This window comes from Leucopleurus acutus (genome assembly GCF_964270905.1).
Source record: "Leucopleurus acutus genome assembly, chromosome: 16".
Classification (NCBI taxonomy): Eukaryota; Metazoa; Chordata; class Mammalia; order Artiodactyla; family Delphinidae; genus Leucopleurus; species Leucopleurus acutus.
Window position 1 is genome coordinate 26,213,032 of NC_139158.1, and position 18,667 is coordinate 26,231,698.

General features: G+C 44.9%; 1 protein-coding gene across 4 annotated transcripts in view; it reads left to right on the forward strand.

Moving 5' to 3' along the window:
- The window catches only part of MARF1 (meiosis regulator and mRNA stability factor 1), a 40,792-nt gene that overhangs the window by 15,562 nt on the left and 6,563 nt on the right, over positions 1-18,667 (forward strand). For 3 of the 4 annotated variants that reach the window (XM_082857701.1, XM_082857703.1, XM_082857702.1), the window contains exons 12-23: positions 348-526; positions 1,994-2,074; positions 5,118-5,354; positions 5,480-5,599; positions 6,304-6,482; positions 7,776-7,996; positions 8,751-8,893; positions 9,450-9,583; positions 10,692-10,894; positions 11,573-11,800; positions 15,217-15,447; positions 17,722-17,934. In XM_082857701.1, coding sequence (XP_082713827.1) covers positions 348-526; positions 1,994-2,074; positions 5,118-5,354; positions 5,480-5,599; positions 6,304-6,482; positions 7,776-7,996; positions 8,751-8,893; positions 9,450-9,583; positions 10,692-10,894; positions 11,573-11,800; positions 15,217-15,447; positions 17,722-17,934 — 2,169 coding nt within the window. The remainder of the gene's footprint in view (positions 1-347; positions 527-1,993; positions 2,075-5,117; positions 5,355-5,479; positions 5,600-6,303; positions 6,483-7,775; positions 7,997-8,750; positions 8,894-9,449; positions 9,584-10,691; positions 10,895-11,572; positions 11,801-15,216; positions 15,448-17,721; positions 17,935-18,667) is intronic. The other variant, XM_082857704.1, reaches the window with a different exon arrangement.

An 18,667-nucleotide genomic window follows, 5' to 3' on the forward strand; every position in this document is an offset into this window, starting at 1 on the left:
GCAGTTTGCTAAAAATGCATCTTTTACTGAAACTTAAGATGGCTATGCCCCAGGTTTTGGCAGGCTCTGGAGAAGACGCAAAAGACTCCTTGCGTGTGTTGGCCCCTAAGCCTGCCTTGGAGAGCATTGTGTGCCAGAGCACAAGGCAGGCTAGGCTGACGTCACATCCCTGAAGGTCACCCATCCTAGCTCACTTAGGTTCTGGTCAGCGGAAGTGCACAGTTCAGACAGGTTCCCTCACGGCAGCACTGAAGCCCACAAACCAGTTGCCTAGTGAGTCAACTTCAGTTTTAAGAGGACAGGGTTCTGGGTAGATCAGCATTCTGTTTTCCTTTTTACTGCTGCAGGTGAAGAATGTTGAGCTCAGCCCCCACACAGATTATCAGCTCAAAGCTGTTGTTCAGATGGAAAACTTACAAGAAGCAATCAGTGCGGTGAATAGCCTCCACAGATACAAGATTGGCAGCAAGAAGATCCTGGTCTCACTTGCCACGGGAGCTGCTAATAAATCACTCTCTTTACTGAGGTAAAGAACAAACAAGCCGTTTATTTCAGGAAATAACATTTCGGCCCAAAAACAATTTTAGAAATAATAAAAATAGATTTTATCCCATTCCCAACCCTCTTGTGATGATCACATATGGAATAAATGCTTTTTCTCCCTTGATAGAGTTAGAAATAAGGTAGAAGTTAGAAATAAGCTAGCTAGAATAGTTTACCCTTGTTCAAGTCATTAATCAAAGATGAAGTACAGCTTAAACTTGGCAGGCACTTAGGAGTAAAATAATATGCCACATATCTAGAACAGGTTCTAAAAATAGTAGGCCTCTACAATAAAAGTTTATAAGCCTAGAAAGTCTGAAATATTACCTTCCAATCTTAGTAGAAGGTGGATTTGTCTATAACAGGTAGATCTACAAAGCTGTAAGCTCTCAACTTGCAGATATATCTTTAATGTCACATAGACACCCAGCCCCGTAAGTCTGCATTACGACTAGACTAATCTTAGGAATCTAGTGATGGTTTTATTCATAATATGCTTTTGACACACAGCACCCTGTAAGTTTAAGGTGTACAGACAGTATAATGATATGTGCACCAGGAACTAACATACTGTTTATAGGTCAATTATACTTCAAAAAACAAGCCAACAAACTCATAGAAAAAGAGATCAGATTTGTAGTTACTAGAGGTGGGGTATGGGGGAAGGAGGAATTGGATGAAGGCAGTCAAGAGGTACAAACTTCCAGTTATAAGATAACTAAGCACTAGGGCAGTGATGTACAACATGATTAATATAATGAACACTGCTGTGTGTTACGTATGAAAGTTGTTAAGAGAGTAAATCCTAAGAGTTTTCATCACAAAATAATTCTTTTATTTTGTGTCTATATGAGATGATGGATGTTCACTTATTATGATCATTTCATAACATACACAAGTCAAACTTCACCATCATTTTAAGTTATTTTTTAATTTCCTAGAATAAAGATAATACTCATTAAATATAATTTAAAAATTTCAGAAACATAAAAGAAGCAGGAGACAAAAAAATCATCCATAATCCTATGGCTTAAAGCCAGTCACTCTTAACCAGTGTATTCAGTTGTGTATCTTCAACTGTGGGGATTCCTCGCCCATCTGTCTGTTAGAACTGCACTGTGGCAGGAGACAGTCAAGCTCTTGTGCCCTTTGCTCTGAATTAATAAAGTGTCTCAGTGAGTAGTCAGTGTCTTTCTGATAAACAGGTGTGCAAAGCCCTATGCTTGAGTCTGATAAAAATCCCAGTATATGTGACTAAATATTGTTTAATTGCCTTGTTCCTGAAGTCCGTTCTTTAAGTTTTTCTGGAAGATCAACTGAGATATAAATGGGTATGTTTATTTTGCATACACATTATGGTAATCAATTTTATGAACTCTGTTTTTAAAATACAACTTGGAACGGAGAGGAAGTCGTCTGTTCTCTAATGGACTAAACTTTTTTCTTGCAGTGCAGAAACGATGTCCATTCTTCAGGATGCTCCTGCCTGTTGTCTGCCTCTTTTTAAATTTACAGATATTTATGAAAAAAAGTAAGTAAGGGTTACTTTTTTCATTGATCCAGCCAGTACTGATGGGTGACTTCCATGCATAAAACTGCTAGCAACTCTTAAGGAACTAGCAGAGGAAATAAGACCAAGACAGTGGTGTTCAGATTGAAATTCCAGTTTTAACACACATTTGAAGAACGTCTTTCATTTTTAGCAAATTTAGACCTCAGTCCCCAAAGCTGTACTTTCATCTTTTCCACTTGGCTGATGAGTTTTGTTATTCATTGCGTGAACATTTTCGAGCACCTTCTAGACTGTAAGCTCCAGGACAGCAGGCACTGTGTCTGACCTAGCAGCATGTCTTCAATGCCCAGTGCTCAGTAGATGCTCAGCAAGTACTAGTGGAACGAAAGGCTCTGTGGAGGGTGCAGAGCTGGAAAGACAGCCCTTGTCTTTGGGGCTGTTATGTCTGGAAGGGAAAAGACACTCGCCATGTATTGTATAGAACAAAGAAAACTATCATTACAAAGGAGGAGTAGGAAGGAGAAAAGGCCTTGAGGTTACAGAGGGTGGAAGGAACCAGGAGCTTGGCCATTATCCCGTGGATAGTGGGAGCCACTGAAGTATCGGAGGAAGGAGGGGAGGGGAGAGGTGTGGTGGTGGGAAGACTTCAGGCAGTGGTGGTGTCTGAGCTGGAGTGAATGGGGAAGGGAGGGAGACACGGGGGAGTGTGTGCACCAGTCCCAGCTCTGAGTAGACGCTGTCGGAACAGAGGGAACTAGACACCACAGAAGTTTCAAATGTCAGTGAAATTGGACTTAGTAACTAGTTTTATGTAGCAGGCAAGGTAAAAAGTAGAGGTCAGTTTGATTCTGAGTTTTCTGCCCTAGGTGACAGGGAGGAAGTTTGTATCGTTAAACTGGAAATAGGGAAGAAATAAAGAAAGCTTGTTTAGGAGTTACAGTGCGTTTTTTTTTTGTTTTGTTTTGTTTTGGTTTTGGTTTTTTTTGCGGTACACAGGGCTCTCACTGCTGTGGCCTCTCCCGTTGCGGAGCACAGGCTCCGGACTTGCAGGCTCAGCGGCCACAGCCCACAGGCCCAGCCGCTCCGCAGCATGTGGGACCTTCCCAAACCAGGGCACGAACCCGTGTCCCCTGCATTGGCAGGCAGACTCTCAACCACTGCGCCACCAGGGAAGCCCAGTGCGTTTTTTTTTTTAATTCATTTATTTAATTTTGGCTGTGTTGGGTCTTCGTTGCTGTGCGAGGGCTTTCTCTAGTTGCAGTGAGCGGGGCTACTCTTCGTTGCGGTGCATGGGCTTCTCATTGAGGTGACTGCCCTTGTTGCAGAGCATGGGCTCTAGGTGCGCGGGCTTCAGTAGTTGTGGCATGTGGACTCTAGAGTGCAGGCTTAGTAGTTGTGGCACACGGGCTTAGTTGCTCCATGGCATGTGGGATCTTCCTGGACCAGGGCTCAAACCCATGTCCCTTGCATTGGCAGGTGGATTCTTAACCACTGTGCCACCAGGGATATCCAGGAGTTACAATGAGTTTTGTTTTGTTTTGTTTTTTTTTTGCGGTACGTGGGCCTCTCACTGTTGTGGCCTCTCCCGTTGTGGAGCACAGGCTCCGGATGTGCAGGCTCAGCGGCCATGGCTCACGGGCCCAGCCGCTCCGTGGCATGTGGGATCTTCCCGGACTGGGGCACAAACCCGTGTCCCCTGCATCGGCAGGCGGACTCTCAACCACTGTGCCACTAGGGAAGCCCTACAATGAGTTTTTGATCTTGGCTTTGGGCATATGAGTTTTAGGGGGCTATTGGAATATCTGGGCAGAGAGTTCAGGTGGTCTTCTGCTCATTCGGAGTCCCTCAGGAAAGAAGTCAGCTCTGAAGATACGGCAGTTATTTGCCTAAAGATGATCTTGAAAGACATGGGAGCAGATGAACTTAGAGGAGAGGGAGAACTAGAGAAAGGGCAGAACTGGGTGGAATGCAACCAGGGACAGGAAGCCGGTGAGAACCCAGAGGCCAGAGTGTTATCAGGAGGGTGTGGATGGCCTGAGAACATGGTGTGAGGTTTGGGGTGGAGGAGGAGGAGGCCACTGGTGACTTGAGAGCCAACTCTGAAGAGTCCTGTGGAGACAGTCCTGGAGGGAAGGGGATGGCAGACTGGATGGCGAAACAGCAGAGGCAACTCCTGAGAGACCAGCTGTTTCCATTATAGGGAAGACGCGAGAGCTCTAGACTGAGTGAAAGCACAGAGAAGACTGGACATAAGTGGAGTGGGGCGGTGTAGGGGGTGGGGGCTGGAATTTGAGACTGGTGTTGGTCATGGGGCGATCTGAGCGTGTAGGCAGGGCACTGGGAAGAGACCATTGGAACAGCTAACATTTAATGAGCACTTACTCTGTGCTAAGCTGTCTCCATACATGCCACATTTAATTCTCACGTCAGCCCTGTGAGGTAGGGATTGTCACCCCATTTTACAGATGGGAAAACTGAGGCCTAGATTGGTTATATAACTTGACTAAGGTCACATAGGTTGAGTCAGAATTTGAACTCAAATCTGTCTTCAGATCCTGTGCCTTTAAGCTCCAAGTATGAAAGACACAAGTCAGGGTGGTGACTGGGGAGTCCAGTCTAGTGTAGGTCAGGGGGCTGAAGCATAGGGTTAGCTGAAAAGGGGTATACCTCTTCTGGGGAGAGGAGCAGAGATGGTGAGAAGTATTACAGAGGGATTTGGAAGTGAAGGGGAGGCCAAGGTGAAATGGGTCATGGCTGGTAGTTTTCCATCTCAGAAAATTAGGTGAGGCATTTACAGAGACTGTGTGGGGTCGGAGGCTAGGTACCAAATGATATATATAATCACCGTAATGGGCAATGGGCCAGGGACGACTGGAAGGGAGTGCCAAGCATCACTGGTTTGATGGTGAATAAATTTATAGTAGAATTATCCCAGTTTTACTTTTCAAAGAGACAGGGGAACCATTCTTGGTTATAGAGCTTTATCTAAACAGGTCAGGAATTTCTGTACAAAGAAAAACGTTCTCTTTAAGTCAGCATCTCTCTCTTTCCTTGCTTTTAGGTTTGGACACAGGTTGAATGTGTCAGATTTGTATAAACTAACAGACACAGTCGCAATCCGTGAACAAGGAAATGGCAGACTGGTGTGTCTCTTACCCAGCAGTCAGGCCCGCCAGAGCCCCTTGGGGTCTTCCCAGTCACATGACGGCTCCTCAACAAACTGCAGCCCAATTATATTTGAAGAGTTAGAATATCACGAGCCTGTCTGCAGGCAGCACTGTCCCAATAAGGATTTCAGGTAGATTGCCCGTTTCCCTTGAGAAGTAATCCTTTTGTAAAAGGTCGTGGAGCATCTGTTAGAATTACCTTGGGAACGTCTTAGACCACTGAGAAATGTCATCTGTTTTGTTCTCTTTTCGGCAGTGAACATGAATTTGATCCAGACTCTTACAAGATTCCTTTTGTGATTCTCTCGCTGAAGACGTTCGCGCCCCAGGTTCATAGTCTTCTGCAGACACACGAGGGCACCGTGCCTTTATTAAGGTGACCGTGTCAAAGCCATTGTGACACCTTAGTCCTCCTCTTTATAGAAAGTCCGCCACCTGCCTGCACCTCTCCCCAAGCACGCACTGTACCAGGCTTCAGCCTTACGTTTTTAGGTACCACTTGTAGTCGAAGTGTATCTGAAATGGGATCCATTCACTCGATATTTCAACAAGAAATTGTGTTTGTGCTGAATTTTAGAAACATCAGCATGAATAGGGCAGATTCTTCTCCACAGAGAAAAGATTATTAGAGGTGCTCTGCACAAGTACTGCGAGAGAGTGCACGGTCTCAAATAGTTGTAGATTTCAACGTTTGTAGGAAAAAAGTATTCAGAAGTCCTTTCAGCCACACCATGGGCCACGTGGTAGGCTTAATAGAGGGGCCAACACAGAACCAAGTTGCCTTAAAACCACCAAACTGATATGTTAGAGGAGGTTGAACTTGCAACCCTGTTGCCTTATTTTTAACCCCCTCTGCTAGAAAATTGCCCAGGAATTTTTGATACCATCAGAATGCATCAAAGAGAGAAATGCCACAGTGATTGCCTCTCTAGGACCGTAATTTAACTTTGAAACCCAGATCATGGGCATCTTAACAGAAATTATTTATTAATGGATGTGTTAAAATAAAGGCAGGCATCTGTTTGGCAAGTGCTTTGCTTTTCCATTATTTTAATTAACCTGTTTCTCCCCCAACTTCAGTTTTCCAGATTGTTATGCCGCAGAGTTTGGTGATCTAGAAGTAGTGCAGGAAAACCGAGGGGGGGGTGTTCCCTTGGAACACCTCATCACCTGCGTGCCAGGTGTGAACATCGCCACTGCACAGAATGGCATCAAAGTAGTTAAGTGGATTCACAACAAGCCCCCGCCTCCAAACACAGGTAGGTTTCAGGTATTTGGTCCAGGCTGTTGGCTTTTCTCTTAAAGAGCAGCACTGTTTGCCTGTCATAAAACACCGTGGGTGTCTCCTTTGATCTTTTAAAAACTCCAGAGTGCTAAAGGTTTGGCAGAGCTAGACTTTTGGAAAGTACCAGCATAAATTATTAAAAAACTTAAAATCCAAATTCCATAGTTACAAGTCTCTCTAGTTATCTAATTTTGTAAAGGTTTTTTGGCTTGCCCTTTAAAAATAGTTTTAGCTATTTGAAGGAAATATCTCTGAGTATTTACTTTGGAAATTTATTTTGATCAACATTTATGACTTTGATCAATGTGAAAATAGATTTAACTCTAAATGTACGGGACTGGGATATTTGAACCGAGATTTGGATGAGTTTCTGAGCTCTGCCACCCCCTGAGTTGCAGGTGTCTAATCCTGCTACCTGTGCACAGCACTGTGAATTGTTGCCTTCATATCTACTCTCCCTTCTCTTTGGCCTCCAACACTTCCTCCTTTTCTCCTCATCCTCTTCTCCTCCCACCTCCCCCTTCCCTGTAGGAAGAAAGGTAAGGATAACAAGCGAGCTCTGTTTGTACCGAAGCTTCTTCCTACCTTTCCCCTGAGGCCTACACCTTCCCCATCCTGTCTTGTTATGCTGCTCCCTCCTTTCCCCTGTGTCATTAGCCCACTATCCCCTTATAAAGGTTTCCATCTGATTATTTACACTTGTATAAATAAAATAATTAAAACTTCTTAATTAGATGAACATTCAAGATAATTGCAAAAACCTGTTTCTTAGTTTTATCTCATGCTAGTTTTACATCACTGCTTTCCATAGTTTCCTAGACAACATTTGCAGCCCCTCTCTGGGTTAATTAGGCCCTTCTGGGCTACCTGCATGATGACCATTTATAACTTTGTTTCTGTGGGAAAGTATGTTAGTGACCAAGTTACAAATTGATCTTTGACATACAACCAGTTTATAAGCTGGAAACTACCTGTGTATCTGCACTTCCCTTTTAAGTTCACACTATGGTGAACCATGCTTTGCTTTGGCAACTTGACTTCGAGAAGTATTGGGGAAGCATTTGCCAGCCTGTAAAGAAGTTGGGCTAGCCTGTTGGTTATAGAGGACCTGGGTTTAGCAGCTGAGAAGTAAAGCGACTGTTTGGTCTTGTGTGCTCGGTCATTATTGAGTTCAAGCAAGGGAATGCAAGGTTAGTTACTTTTCTTTCATCGGCTGCAGTCATGCTTTATCTCTTGTGCCTGTTCCTTTTTTTCCCCCCATATTTAGATCCTTGGCTTCTTCGTTCTAAAAGTCCTGTGGGTAACCCCCAGCTGATCCAGTTCAGTAGAGAAGTGATCGATTTACTGAAGAGCCAGCCATCCTGTGTCATACCGATTAGTAATTTCATCCCATCTTACCACCATCATTTTGCAAAGCAATGCCGGGTATCAGACTATGGATATTCCAAGCTGATCGAATTGTTAGAAGCAGTGCCTCATGTGTTGCAGGTAAGAAGTGCTAAGAGCTTATTTAACAGTGGAAATGTTCCTCCGTGGCTTTGACTATCTCCACCAAAGAAACAGGGTAGCTGGTAACTTAATCCCTAAGAAGTCAGCTCAGAGCAAACATCCTGTAAAAACTTCCTTTATACACATGTTTTATACACGATGTGGCTTCTCAGTTTTTCAGAAAGCTGTGAGTTTCCAAAGGAACTCCCTAAGTGCACCGAGGAGTACTTTCCTTCTCATCTCTATAGACTGCCCTCCTTCCTCCTAGCAGAGTCCTCTCCAGAATTGTTGCCTGTTACACAGGAGCTGCTGTAACGCGGGCTTACCTTTCTTATGAAGGAGTTCAAGACCAGTTACTGGGCTGGAGCCTGACAGTGCTTCCTAAGGAGTCTTTGCCTGTTAACTTAAGGTGTTATAATAGCTTCCCACTTGTAAAAATGGCCTGCAAAACTTGAGCTGTCTTTTAAAGACAAAATTAGTTGTCCAGGCTGATAACATACTTTTTATTTCTGTATTCATGACTATTTAGGAAAGAGTGTGCAAGGAAAAAAGGGTCCCAGGCACGTGAGCAGTTGTTCATTCTGACACCTACATTTTGTTGGTCTGTGTGTTTCAAAATGCAGATATCATACGTAAAAGGATTTGTTCTCTGAGAGTGGTAACAGAGAGAGAGAGAGAGAGCGCACCATCAAAAAGAAAGTCAGAATCTGCCAGGGTCTCATGAGTATAAATAACCAAAGTGTTTGGTTTGCAGATTCTTGGAATGGGCTCCAAACGCTTGCTGACCCTTACCCACAGGGCCCAGGTGAAGCGCTTTACTCAGGATTTACTAAAACTTCTCAAATCCCAAGCCAGCAAACAAGTCATTGTGAGAGAATTCACGCAGGCTTATCATTGGTGAGTTGATGAGAAGGGAAAAAAATGAAAGCAAATTTTATTTTATTTTTAGTTTCTGCTTTATGACAAAGTGAATCAGCTATAGATATACATGTATCCCCATATCTCCTCCTTATTTTGTCTCCCTCCCTATCCCATCCCTCTAGGTGGTCACAAAGCACTGAGCTGATCTCCCTGTGCTATGCGGCTGCTTCCCACTAGCTATCTGTTTTACATTTGGTAGTGTATATATGTCCATGCCACTCTCTCACTTTGTCCCAGCTTACCCTTCCCCCTCCCCGTATCCTCAAGTCCATTCTCTAGTAGGTCTGCGTCTTTTTTCCCATCTTGCCCCTAGGTTCTTCATGACCATTATTAGTTTTTTTTGGACTCCATATATATGTGTTAGCATATGGTATTTATTTTAAAAATGAAAGCAAATATTTTAAAACACTTGTTCTCCCAAATTTAAAATAATCATCTAACTTCTCCATTTATCATTCTTTTGGAAAACTTATAAATTAGTTTGGCAAATGCTACTTCTCATTCTTCATCCATTTCCATGGTTAAAACCTAGGTGTTTCTCAAAGGACTGGGATGTCACCGAATATGGTGTTTGTGAGTTGATTGATATCGTATCAGAGATTCCAGACACAACCATCTGCTTGTCCCAACAAGATAATGAAATGGTGATTTGTATCCCCAAAAGAGGTATGTGACTTAAATTTGCTGAAAGAAAGTTGTCTGTCTCAGTGGTCATTTTAACATGGAATCATACAAGGGATGCACTTTCCCACTCCTTCTCTGTGATTCCTGAAGATTCCATGGAAAGTGCAGTGTGAAAACTGCTCTGCCAGGCAGTGGATCCTAGCGTCCTCAGAGTGGGGTAGCCACTTGTCAAGAAGAAAACCAGGCTATTTTTTCAGAATTCACTCTAAGGGGAAAAAAGGGCATAACGAGCACTTTCTGAAAATGTCTCCTTCAGCCTGTCTCTGGCTGTTTATGCTGTAATTATCCACTTGAGTCAGTTACCGTGGCTGTTGCTTGTCTCTTCTTTTTAACTCTGAGATAACACACTTGAGAAGGAAAGAAGACTCAAATGGATGTTTCATCTTCCACGTTTTAGTAGTTCCAGTTGAGGTCTGGGGTGGGAACTAGGACAGAAAAATTAAATCTACACACAGTCGTGTTCTCCCGCTCTTATCAGTCAGTGGGTCTTAAACTGTGCTCTTGCAGAACACTGATGTCCATGAAATCATAGTATTCCAAAGCTAAAATGACTAATGCCAGTCTTTTCATAATTCTAATTTAAAATTTAATAGAAACAGAAATCTAAGTTTAAACTTTTCTCTCCTGTGATTTTGTTAAACTTTTGGTGCCTGATACTCTTTGCTGCTAGCAATTTTAACCGAAGATCAGATGAATAAACAAAGCATGTTAATATCCAGAAGTGTGGTTTAGTAAAATAATTTCTAGATTACTTTTTTAAGTATAGAGACATGTATGTGTGTCATCTTCATATATGTGGAGTGGGTGTGGGGAGGTGGAGGGGCTAGAGAAATTATTTCTAGTTTGTAAGCTGAAATTATATAGGTGTGTATTTGTGCGTATGTGTATCATGACTTCCTGGTGTTCTGCCCTTGATTGAATTTGAAAACCATCTGGAAAGAGCAGAGTGTGTTTGTTTTAGGTTGTGTGTGTTTGGAAGGCAGAGATGGTATCTCTTGTAACCAGTGCATAGGACTAACTACACTAATAATGTTAAGCACAAATGGATAGAAGAAGATTGTGGTTTATGAGGTTTTTTTTTTTTTTAAAGAACGTACCCAGGATGAAATAGAAAGGACAAAACAGTTCTCCAAGGATGTTGTAGATTTGCTGCGACACCAACCCCATTTCCGGATGCCCTTTAATAAATTTATCCCCTCTTACCATCACCACTTTGGCCGGCAGTGCAAACTTGCATACTATGGGTTTACCAAACTACTCGAACTTTTTGAAGCCATACCTGATATTTTACAAGTAAGTGAAGAAATTCTAAATTATATCTTTCAGAAAAATATAAGGGGGAATTAAAAAAAATTTTTTTCAGACCTGTTTGCCTGGGCAGTAGGGAGTTATGAAATAGGATGAAAATTTGAAATACTTCAGTCAGAGAAGCTGTGTTGTTGGCTTCCTAGTATTTTTAGGTAAATGTGGTTTTTCCTTCAATAAAGAAATCATTCTTCAGGTTAGTTTTAGGTTATCTGTTGAGAAAAGGATTACATAGTTTGTTTCATAAACTGAATCTTCTCTCATGAGCCCCATATTTTTCAGATCTCTTCTGTTGGAGGTGGGCATGAGTGCACGAGGTGATGCAAATGCTTGGCTGTTAAGTCATCGCTAAGTTAAACCAGATTTCTGTTGTTGATTTTTATTACTATTACCATCTTTGACCCCTGCAGTGCTTAAAAATTTTTTGTGTGTGTGGTAAAATACCGACCTGCCCATTTTTAAGTGTACAGTTCAGCAGTGTTAAATATGTTCATATTGTTGGGCAGCTAATTTCCAGAACTTCCTAATCTTGCAAAACTGAAATTTGACATCCCTTAAAGAACACTGAAGTGCTTCTTAGTTCCTAATTGTATATATTTTATGCCATTTAATCCCGTGAACAGTCATAACTGGTTCTCCCTTTCCTCCTCCTGTGTGTTTTCCAAGGTATTGGAATGTGGAGAAGAAAAAATCCTTACTTTGACAGAGGTTGAACGGTTCAAAGCTCTAGCTGCCCAGTTTGTTAAACTCCTTCGGTCCCAAAAAGATAACTGCCTTATGATGACAGATCTGCTTACAGAATATGCTAAGACTTTTGGTTACACATTTCGTCTCCAAGACTACGATGTCAGTTCAGTTTTGGCTCTAACACAGAAACTCTGCCATGTTGTAAAGGTAACATTTTTTTTTTCCACGTAGTAAGACTTGCAGTGGCATAATCCTCATTGGGGTGTTTGTGTGTGATTTAGCATTTCTGTATTTACACCTTGCACTGCTTACTGTTGTTTCACAACTTGTGTTTTTAATACGTTTTTGGGTAATAGGAGATGACTTGGGTTTGGCAGTTTAGATTTTTGGTCTTGCTTTTGTGTGTCTTTTAGTGGCCTCGCCAAAATAATGTCTTTGTGAACATTTGCGAAGTCGCCAGTTTATCCCAGGGTGTTTATTCTTGGGTGTCTCAGTCTCAGTCCTGCTGACCTGAAGTTGGATCCTTGTACACAGATTTTTGTCTCCGAAGTTTTGGGGAGACTGAAATCACAGCTGTCCTTTCCGGATTCTGACTCACTTATGGAGTAGGTTTAGGAGCAGGCTGGGGCTCAGAGTTGCCTTGGTTGCTGGAGAGGCCGGACTGGAGAGGGTGACTGCCTCTTCTTCCCCAGCCTGTGCTGAACTGACCTTTGCAGTCCTGGGCAGCGCAGCTGAACAGTGTGCAGGCTGCGTCCACCACAGGACCAAGAAAACTCACTACAAGGAGGAAGAAGTGGAAGGAAAATGTACGAAGTGGTGGCATCGCCAGTCACAGGTCTGGAAGGAGTCTGTTTCTATGCTGGGCAGTTAGAGGAGGAGGACCCTTCGTGGGAGGCAGGGATGCAGAGGCCGGAGAGCAGGAAGAACACTAGGAGTGGGGAACGTCCAAGGCCAAGGACGAGGAGCGGTCGGCAGCACCAGGTGCTACTGAGAGGGCAGGTGAGACAGGACTTAGTGACCGCGGGGCCAAGCTGAGTGCAGGTACGTGGTGCTGCCGGCCGGAGCCGGATCGGCGCCAGTGATATGGGACCACAGCCGCACTGAGTGGGCTGAGAAACGAGGAGGCGGCGGGGGCAAGACATTGGCAGCTGGTGACTAGACAGCTGTTCGGTTTGTTTGCTTGTGAAGGAGAAGAGCAGGAGACTGCGGGTCTGAGCCAGCGAGTGCTCGCTGGCTGTTCTTTCCAGTCGGGGAGCCTGGGCGTGTCTGAGAGCTGCGGAGAAGGCTCTCTTTGAGAGAGATTGATACACAAAGGCCAGAAAGGGTGGTGGGGTGAGGGTCCTGAGGGAGCCACAGGCGTGGGAATTGGCATTCAGTGGAAGGAGGGACAGCTCTGACGTTAGTATTTTGACAAAAGGGAAGCGGGTAGGGTGGAGGCGGATGTAGGGGAGTTTGATGTGTGTCACCAGGAAAAGAGGGAATTACCTTCCCAGAGCTGTTCCTCTGTCAAGTACAAGGTGAGAGCAACTGCTTAGAGAGAGGGAGAGAGAGACGGGATTCCAGACTGAAGAGCTGAGAAGGTCTGAATTGTCAGTGGTGAGCAGGAGAGGGGCCTGATCAGGGAGGCCGTAGGGGTGCTGGGAGCGTGGAGCTCCCTGGGGCTGAGTGCACGCAGGTTTCCTGTGGAGACAGTGGAGATGTGGCTGCTTGGGTACAGACTCAGGGAAAGCAGAGCGTTGGGTTCAAGGTGGGATTTTGCCAGATGGGTGCAATGAAAAGACATAGGGACAAAGGAGTGTAGCTAAGAGTATTGACAGGAATGTTCATGAATTAATGGCCTATCAGTGCCAAGATGGATAAAAGAGGAAAAGTGAAGAAAAGAGAGGGCTCGTGAATCGGGAGGAAGTAGGAGTCCATGCTGGCAAAGTTGAAGAAACATAAGAATTGAGCGTTCGGATCGCCTTCTTGTCTCCAACCCTGGCATCTGCTTCAGGCAGGACGTGTGGGAGGTTCGAATGAGTGATTCTGGAAGTGGGCCGTGACAAGGTCCCCAGTGTGGCCTGGGGTGGGGTCTGGAGTGGAACTGAGTAGAAGAGAATGTCATTGGAGATGAGAACTTAGAGGAGCTGAAGGCCCTGGTGTGGGACAGGCCCCCTGGATGTTCATTTGCTCAGGGTGATGGCAGTTGGAGGGCTTCGGTGGATCGGAAGACTAAGCCATGACCGCCGACTGTGATGAATAAGGGCCGATGACCGGGACGTTCGGATGTGAGCATTAAAGTGGGAAAAGATGGGAGCGGCTCCAGCTTGCTACCCTGGTTGCACATTGCGGTCTCCCGGGGAGCTTCTGGGAAATACTGAGGCCTCTGTGATTCTTATAGAATGAGGCCAGGTGTGCTCTGAGCCTCAGAGCACAGATAAGCTCGCGAGGTGATTCTAATGTGTAGCCTGGGTCGAGAATCAAGAGATGTATCTAAGTAGCATCAAGCAGGTTTTTATTATTTCTTCTTAATAATAGTCTGGGCATCTAAGAAGATGACTCGGACTCCCCTGGGCTTGTATCTGTTGATTGATTAAACCCCAGGTCTGCTGAGGAAATCCGTAGTGTGAATCTTCACAGATCCATAACCACGATGAGTGGAGTCAGGGTTGACCCACCAGCCTCCTGCCCTGGCTCTGGGTGGGCGTCGGCTCCAAAGACAAACTGGTACTGAGCTGGCTCCTCAAATGCCACCCACCCTCTGCCTCCAAGGGTCCAAAGCCCCTGAGCTTGACCCGTGGTCCTGGCTGGAAATCAGATAAAGGGGAAAACAGCCGTGATAGTGAGCAGTGGTTCACCTGCCCAGGCCTGAGCAGCCTGTGTCCTGAAGCTCTGCCTGTTTTCACTCCCATGATGGCTCACTTCACAGACACGGCCCCCCTCCCACCCACACCATGCCCAAGGCCTGCAGGTCTCAGCCACCAAATGTTTGTTTCTTCACATGCTTCACATGCTGTTTGGTCCCCAAATGATAAGCTGTGTCTCTTTCACAAGGTTTCCCTCCCAATGCACTTAATCAGTTAAACCCTTTATCTCCTTGAGAATCTGAAAAAAATCGAGAAGTAGACATATAGTCAGACATGAAATACCAGCTTTTTTCCAAGTGCTTATGGGCTGTAAGAATGCGGCTTGCCCTTGGACAGAGAAGGCCTTGTGTCTAGCCCCTGGGACACACACGTGGGGCAAGTCGACTGCAGAGCAGCTCTGTGGAGGGTCGCCTGCAATCTAACCATCTCCTGCTTTCGGAGAACACCAACCCTTAATTCACAAGCTTGGGCCAATGGATGTCAGCTGGCCGGTCTTATCTCCTTCTCTTGGGAGAGCGGTGGTGTTGATGGAAGTTTCTGGTTATGGACCAGCAGGGAGGCAGGGAGAGAATGACTTCTGCTGCAGTTGGTCTGAAGTGTTGATCTGGGGTCCCAAAGAAGCTACAGCAAACCCACTCACTTTACTTCAGTTTAAGAGAAAAACTTAAGAGATTTTCCTCTTTTGGTCTCGTTTGCCAAAGTGAAACTAGATGAACCAGGTATGACCCAGGCTGTCTCTCTTGAGTTCTGAAAAGTTTGCATTCTTGTTCTTCCCAGGTTGCTGATATGGAATCTGGCAAACAGATTCAGCTGATCAACCGCAAGTCTCTGCGTGCTCTCACTGCCCAACTGCTGGTATTGCTGATGTCTTGGGAGGGAACTGCCCATCTTTCTGTTGATGAGCTCAAGAGACACTATGAAACCACCCACAGTACTCCTCTCAACCCCTGTGAATATGGGTTCATGACTTTGACCGAACTTCTGAAGAGTCTGCCTTACTTAGTTGAGGTATGAATGGTAATGGTTCTGGAACCACCATAATGAAAACTGTCGTATTGGGTATTTATAGATCACTAAATGGTCTAGATTAGACTGATTGGTCATTTTATAGACAGACAGAGGCATTGGCAGGTGCAGGCACCCTGCCCAAACAAGTGACAAGCCAGGATGAAAGCCCTGGCCTCCAGATTCTTAGACTGGGGTGCCTTTTTCCTGTACCAGGCTAGATTCTGCTGCTGTTACCTCTTTCTGAAGGAGATCGCTTATGTGGTGGTCTGTCAGTCAGATACAGGGCAGAAAGGAAGGTTGACTGGCTGGTCACCAGGTGGCCTTTCAAGAATCACAGTTCGGGGGGACTTTCCTGGTAGTGCAGTGGTTAAGAATCCACCTGCCAATGCAGGGGACATGGGTTTGATCCCTGGTCTGGGAAGATCCCACATGCCGCGGAGCAAATAAGCCCATGCGCCACGACTACCGAGCCCACACGCCTAGAGCCCATGCTCCGCAACAAGAGAAGCCCGCGCACCACCACGAAGAGTAGCCCTGGCTCGCCGCAACTAGAAAAAGCCCGTGCTCAGCAACGAAGACCCAGCGCAGCCGCCATAAATAAATAGATAAATAGATAAATAAATAAATATTAAAAAAAAAAAAAAAAAGAATTGCAGTTCGGGAATTCCCTGGCAGTCCAGTGGTTGGGACTCCATGCTTCCACTGCAGGGGGCCCAGGTTCGATCCTTGGTCAGGGAACTAGGATCCCACAAGCCGCATGGTGCAGTTTAAAAAAAAAAAAGGATGATACTTCAAGATTAGAAGAATAGTAAGAGAATACTGTGTGCAATTGTGGGACAACAAATATAAAAACCTAGAGGAAATAGGTAAGATCCTGAGGAAAAAAGTTAAATTGACTCCAGATTTTTAAGAAGTTAAAAATTAGACCAATTAACACAAAAAAGACTGAACGTCATTGAAATTTTACCACTGACAAAAGGCACAAGGACCAGATGGTTAAGAACTGGGTTTTAACTCACCTAAAAAATAACTCCAACTTTTTAAAAACCACTTCTAGGTCACTTGGAAAAAAAAAAAAGATGGGAAGCACACCACTTCTTTTATGAAGCCAAAGTAACTTTAATACCAGTCCCCCAAAAGAAAATGATTCTAAATAGAATATTAACTAAATAAATCCCGCAATGTAAGAAAACAATGATTATACCATTGTTATCATATAACCATGTGACCAATAATTAAATAATTTTAAAACTCTCTCCTTGGCCAAACAGTCTCCCCTGAGCCACTTTCTAGACTATACTTTGTCTTTGGGCCCTGCCCTTATCCTTGATGGGCCCACATGGCCCAGTTTTAGAGAGAGTCTCCTACCCTTGGTATCTGATCACCCTGGCTTACCTTCTGCAAGAATCCTGTTAGGTCAGTTTAACAAGAATTCCCCCTACCCTGGATGTCCCTCTCCCCAGCCCCCCTTGGCTATAAGTCCTCACTTTTCCTTGTATCTGAAAAGGACACCTACACTTATACCCTGTTGCAATAGTCCTGAAGAAAATCTGTTTTTTCCACTTTAACTACTATCCAGCTCTGGTTTTCTTTCACAATATCAAATCGAACATTTTCTAAACTCTGTTAATTATATATTATATGAACACTAGTTCTAGGCAATATTAGTGGATGTTCTAGGCAATATTAGTGGATGTTCCTGGACCAAAGGCTTTCCATGGCCAGCTAAGGCTGGGAAAGATCTGTTCTCTAGGAGATCTCAGTGAGGGCATGTTAGACTGAAAGGCTTATGGTAAACAGATTTGCTTACTTGAGGACAAAAGGTTTTTGTGGGGTTTTTTCCCTTTATTGCTTTTGTTGTTGTTGTTTTAAGAATAGTGATGTTGTTGTCCTGCATCACGGTGTTCCTTGGGGAGATGACGTTTAGTGGCTTCGGTCCCCACTGTCTTGGTGCCCCTTTGTCCACCTAGGGGTTTGCCCTCTCTCTTCACTGCCTCCTTTCGTTTGAGATCTCAGTTTACCAGTTTCCTTCCTTTCTGACACACTATTTCGTCAGACCTCTGCTGCCTTACACCTACAAATAGAACCCGAGTTGACTCAAGGCTATAGCCCTCTCTTGGAGGAGATCCTTGAATCAATCGCTCCTCCTCCCTGGCTTTTTGCACGTTTTCAAGTTGACTTGGCATCTTTTCACTCTCTGAGAGACCCTCACTTCTAGGATGCAGGACCAGTCACTCTGGAAGTTTCTAATGCTGCTGTTTTCTCCTGGACCAGGTTTTTACTAATGATAAGACAGAGGAGTGTGTGAAGCTCACAAGTCTGTATTTGTTTGCCAAGAACGTGCGGTCTTTGCTTCATACTTACCACTACCAGCAGCTTTTCCTTCATGAATTTTCCATGGCCTATACCAAGTATGTCGGAGAAACACTGCAACCCAAGACGTATGGCTACAGTAGTGTTGAGGAGCTCTTGGGAGCGATCCCACAGGTGGGTATTTTCTCAGTTTCTTGGAGGGTGTCCTCCTGGAGAGCCACAGGCTCACTCTCGGACAGAATAATGAAACTGCAGCATTTTGAACTGATCCTTTCAAAACATACATACCGTTGGAGAAAAATGAATGATTTTAGCATTTCTCCTTCATTCTGCAAACCTTCATTAAATTCCTAGGTGCGAGGTGGGTGAGTCCCAGACGCTGCCCTCAGAAAGGTATGGGGTAATGGAGAGTCAAGACATCTGAGCAGGTGACAGTCAGTGTGGTCAGTGCAGCCGTCGGTGGGCACTGAGGAGGACAGGTGCGGGGGATCCCAGAGCAGAGTCCTCACGATGTGTAGAAGTTAATCAACCACGTGACGAAGAGGGGAGAGGGCAGACAGTGTAAGCAGATGCAGAGCAGTGAGAAGTAGCGTGGAGCTCCCGAGCTGGAGCCTCTCAGCGAAATAAGAGCTCAGTTATGGAGGCCAAGACTGGAGAGAGGGGAGGAGCCTCGGGGCTGCTGTAGGAAGCGCCATGGGGCTGCTGTCCATGGTAGAGTTGAGAGAACCAGGAGGAGAGGAGGAGCCTGGCAAGGGGCCTGCCACTGTGGAGGCCCAGGTGAGCGCTACGCTGGGCTTGAGCCTGAGTGAAGGAAGTAGGAAGAGACACGAGGGTAGGACAGCTTGGGAGCCGAGATGAGGGACTTGGTGTCAGATGCACATGGGGGGCTCTGGGAGCCAAGGGCCAC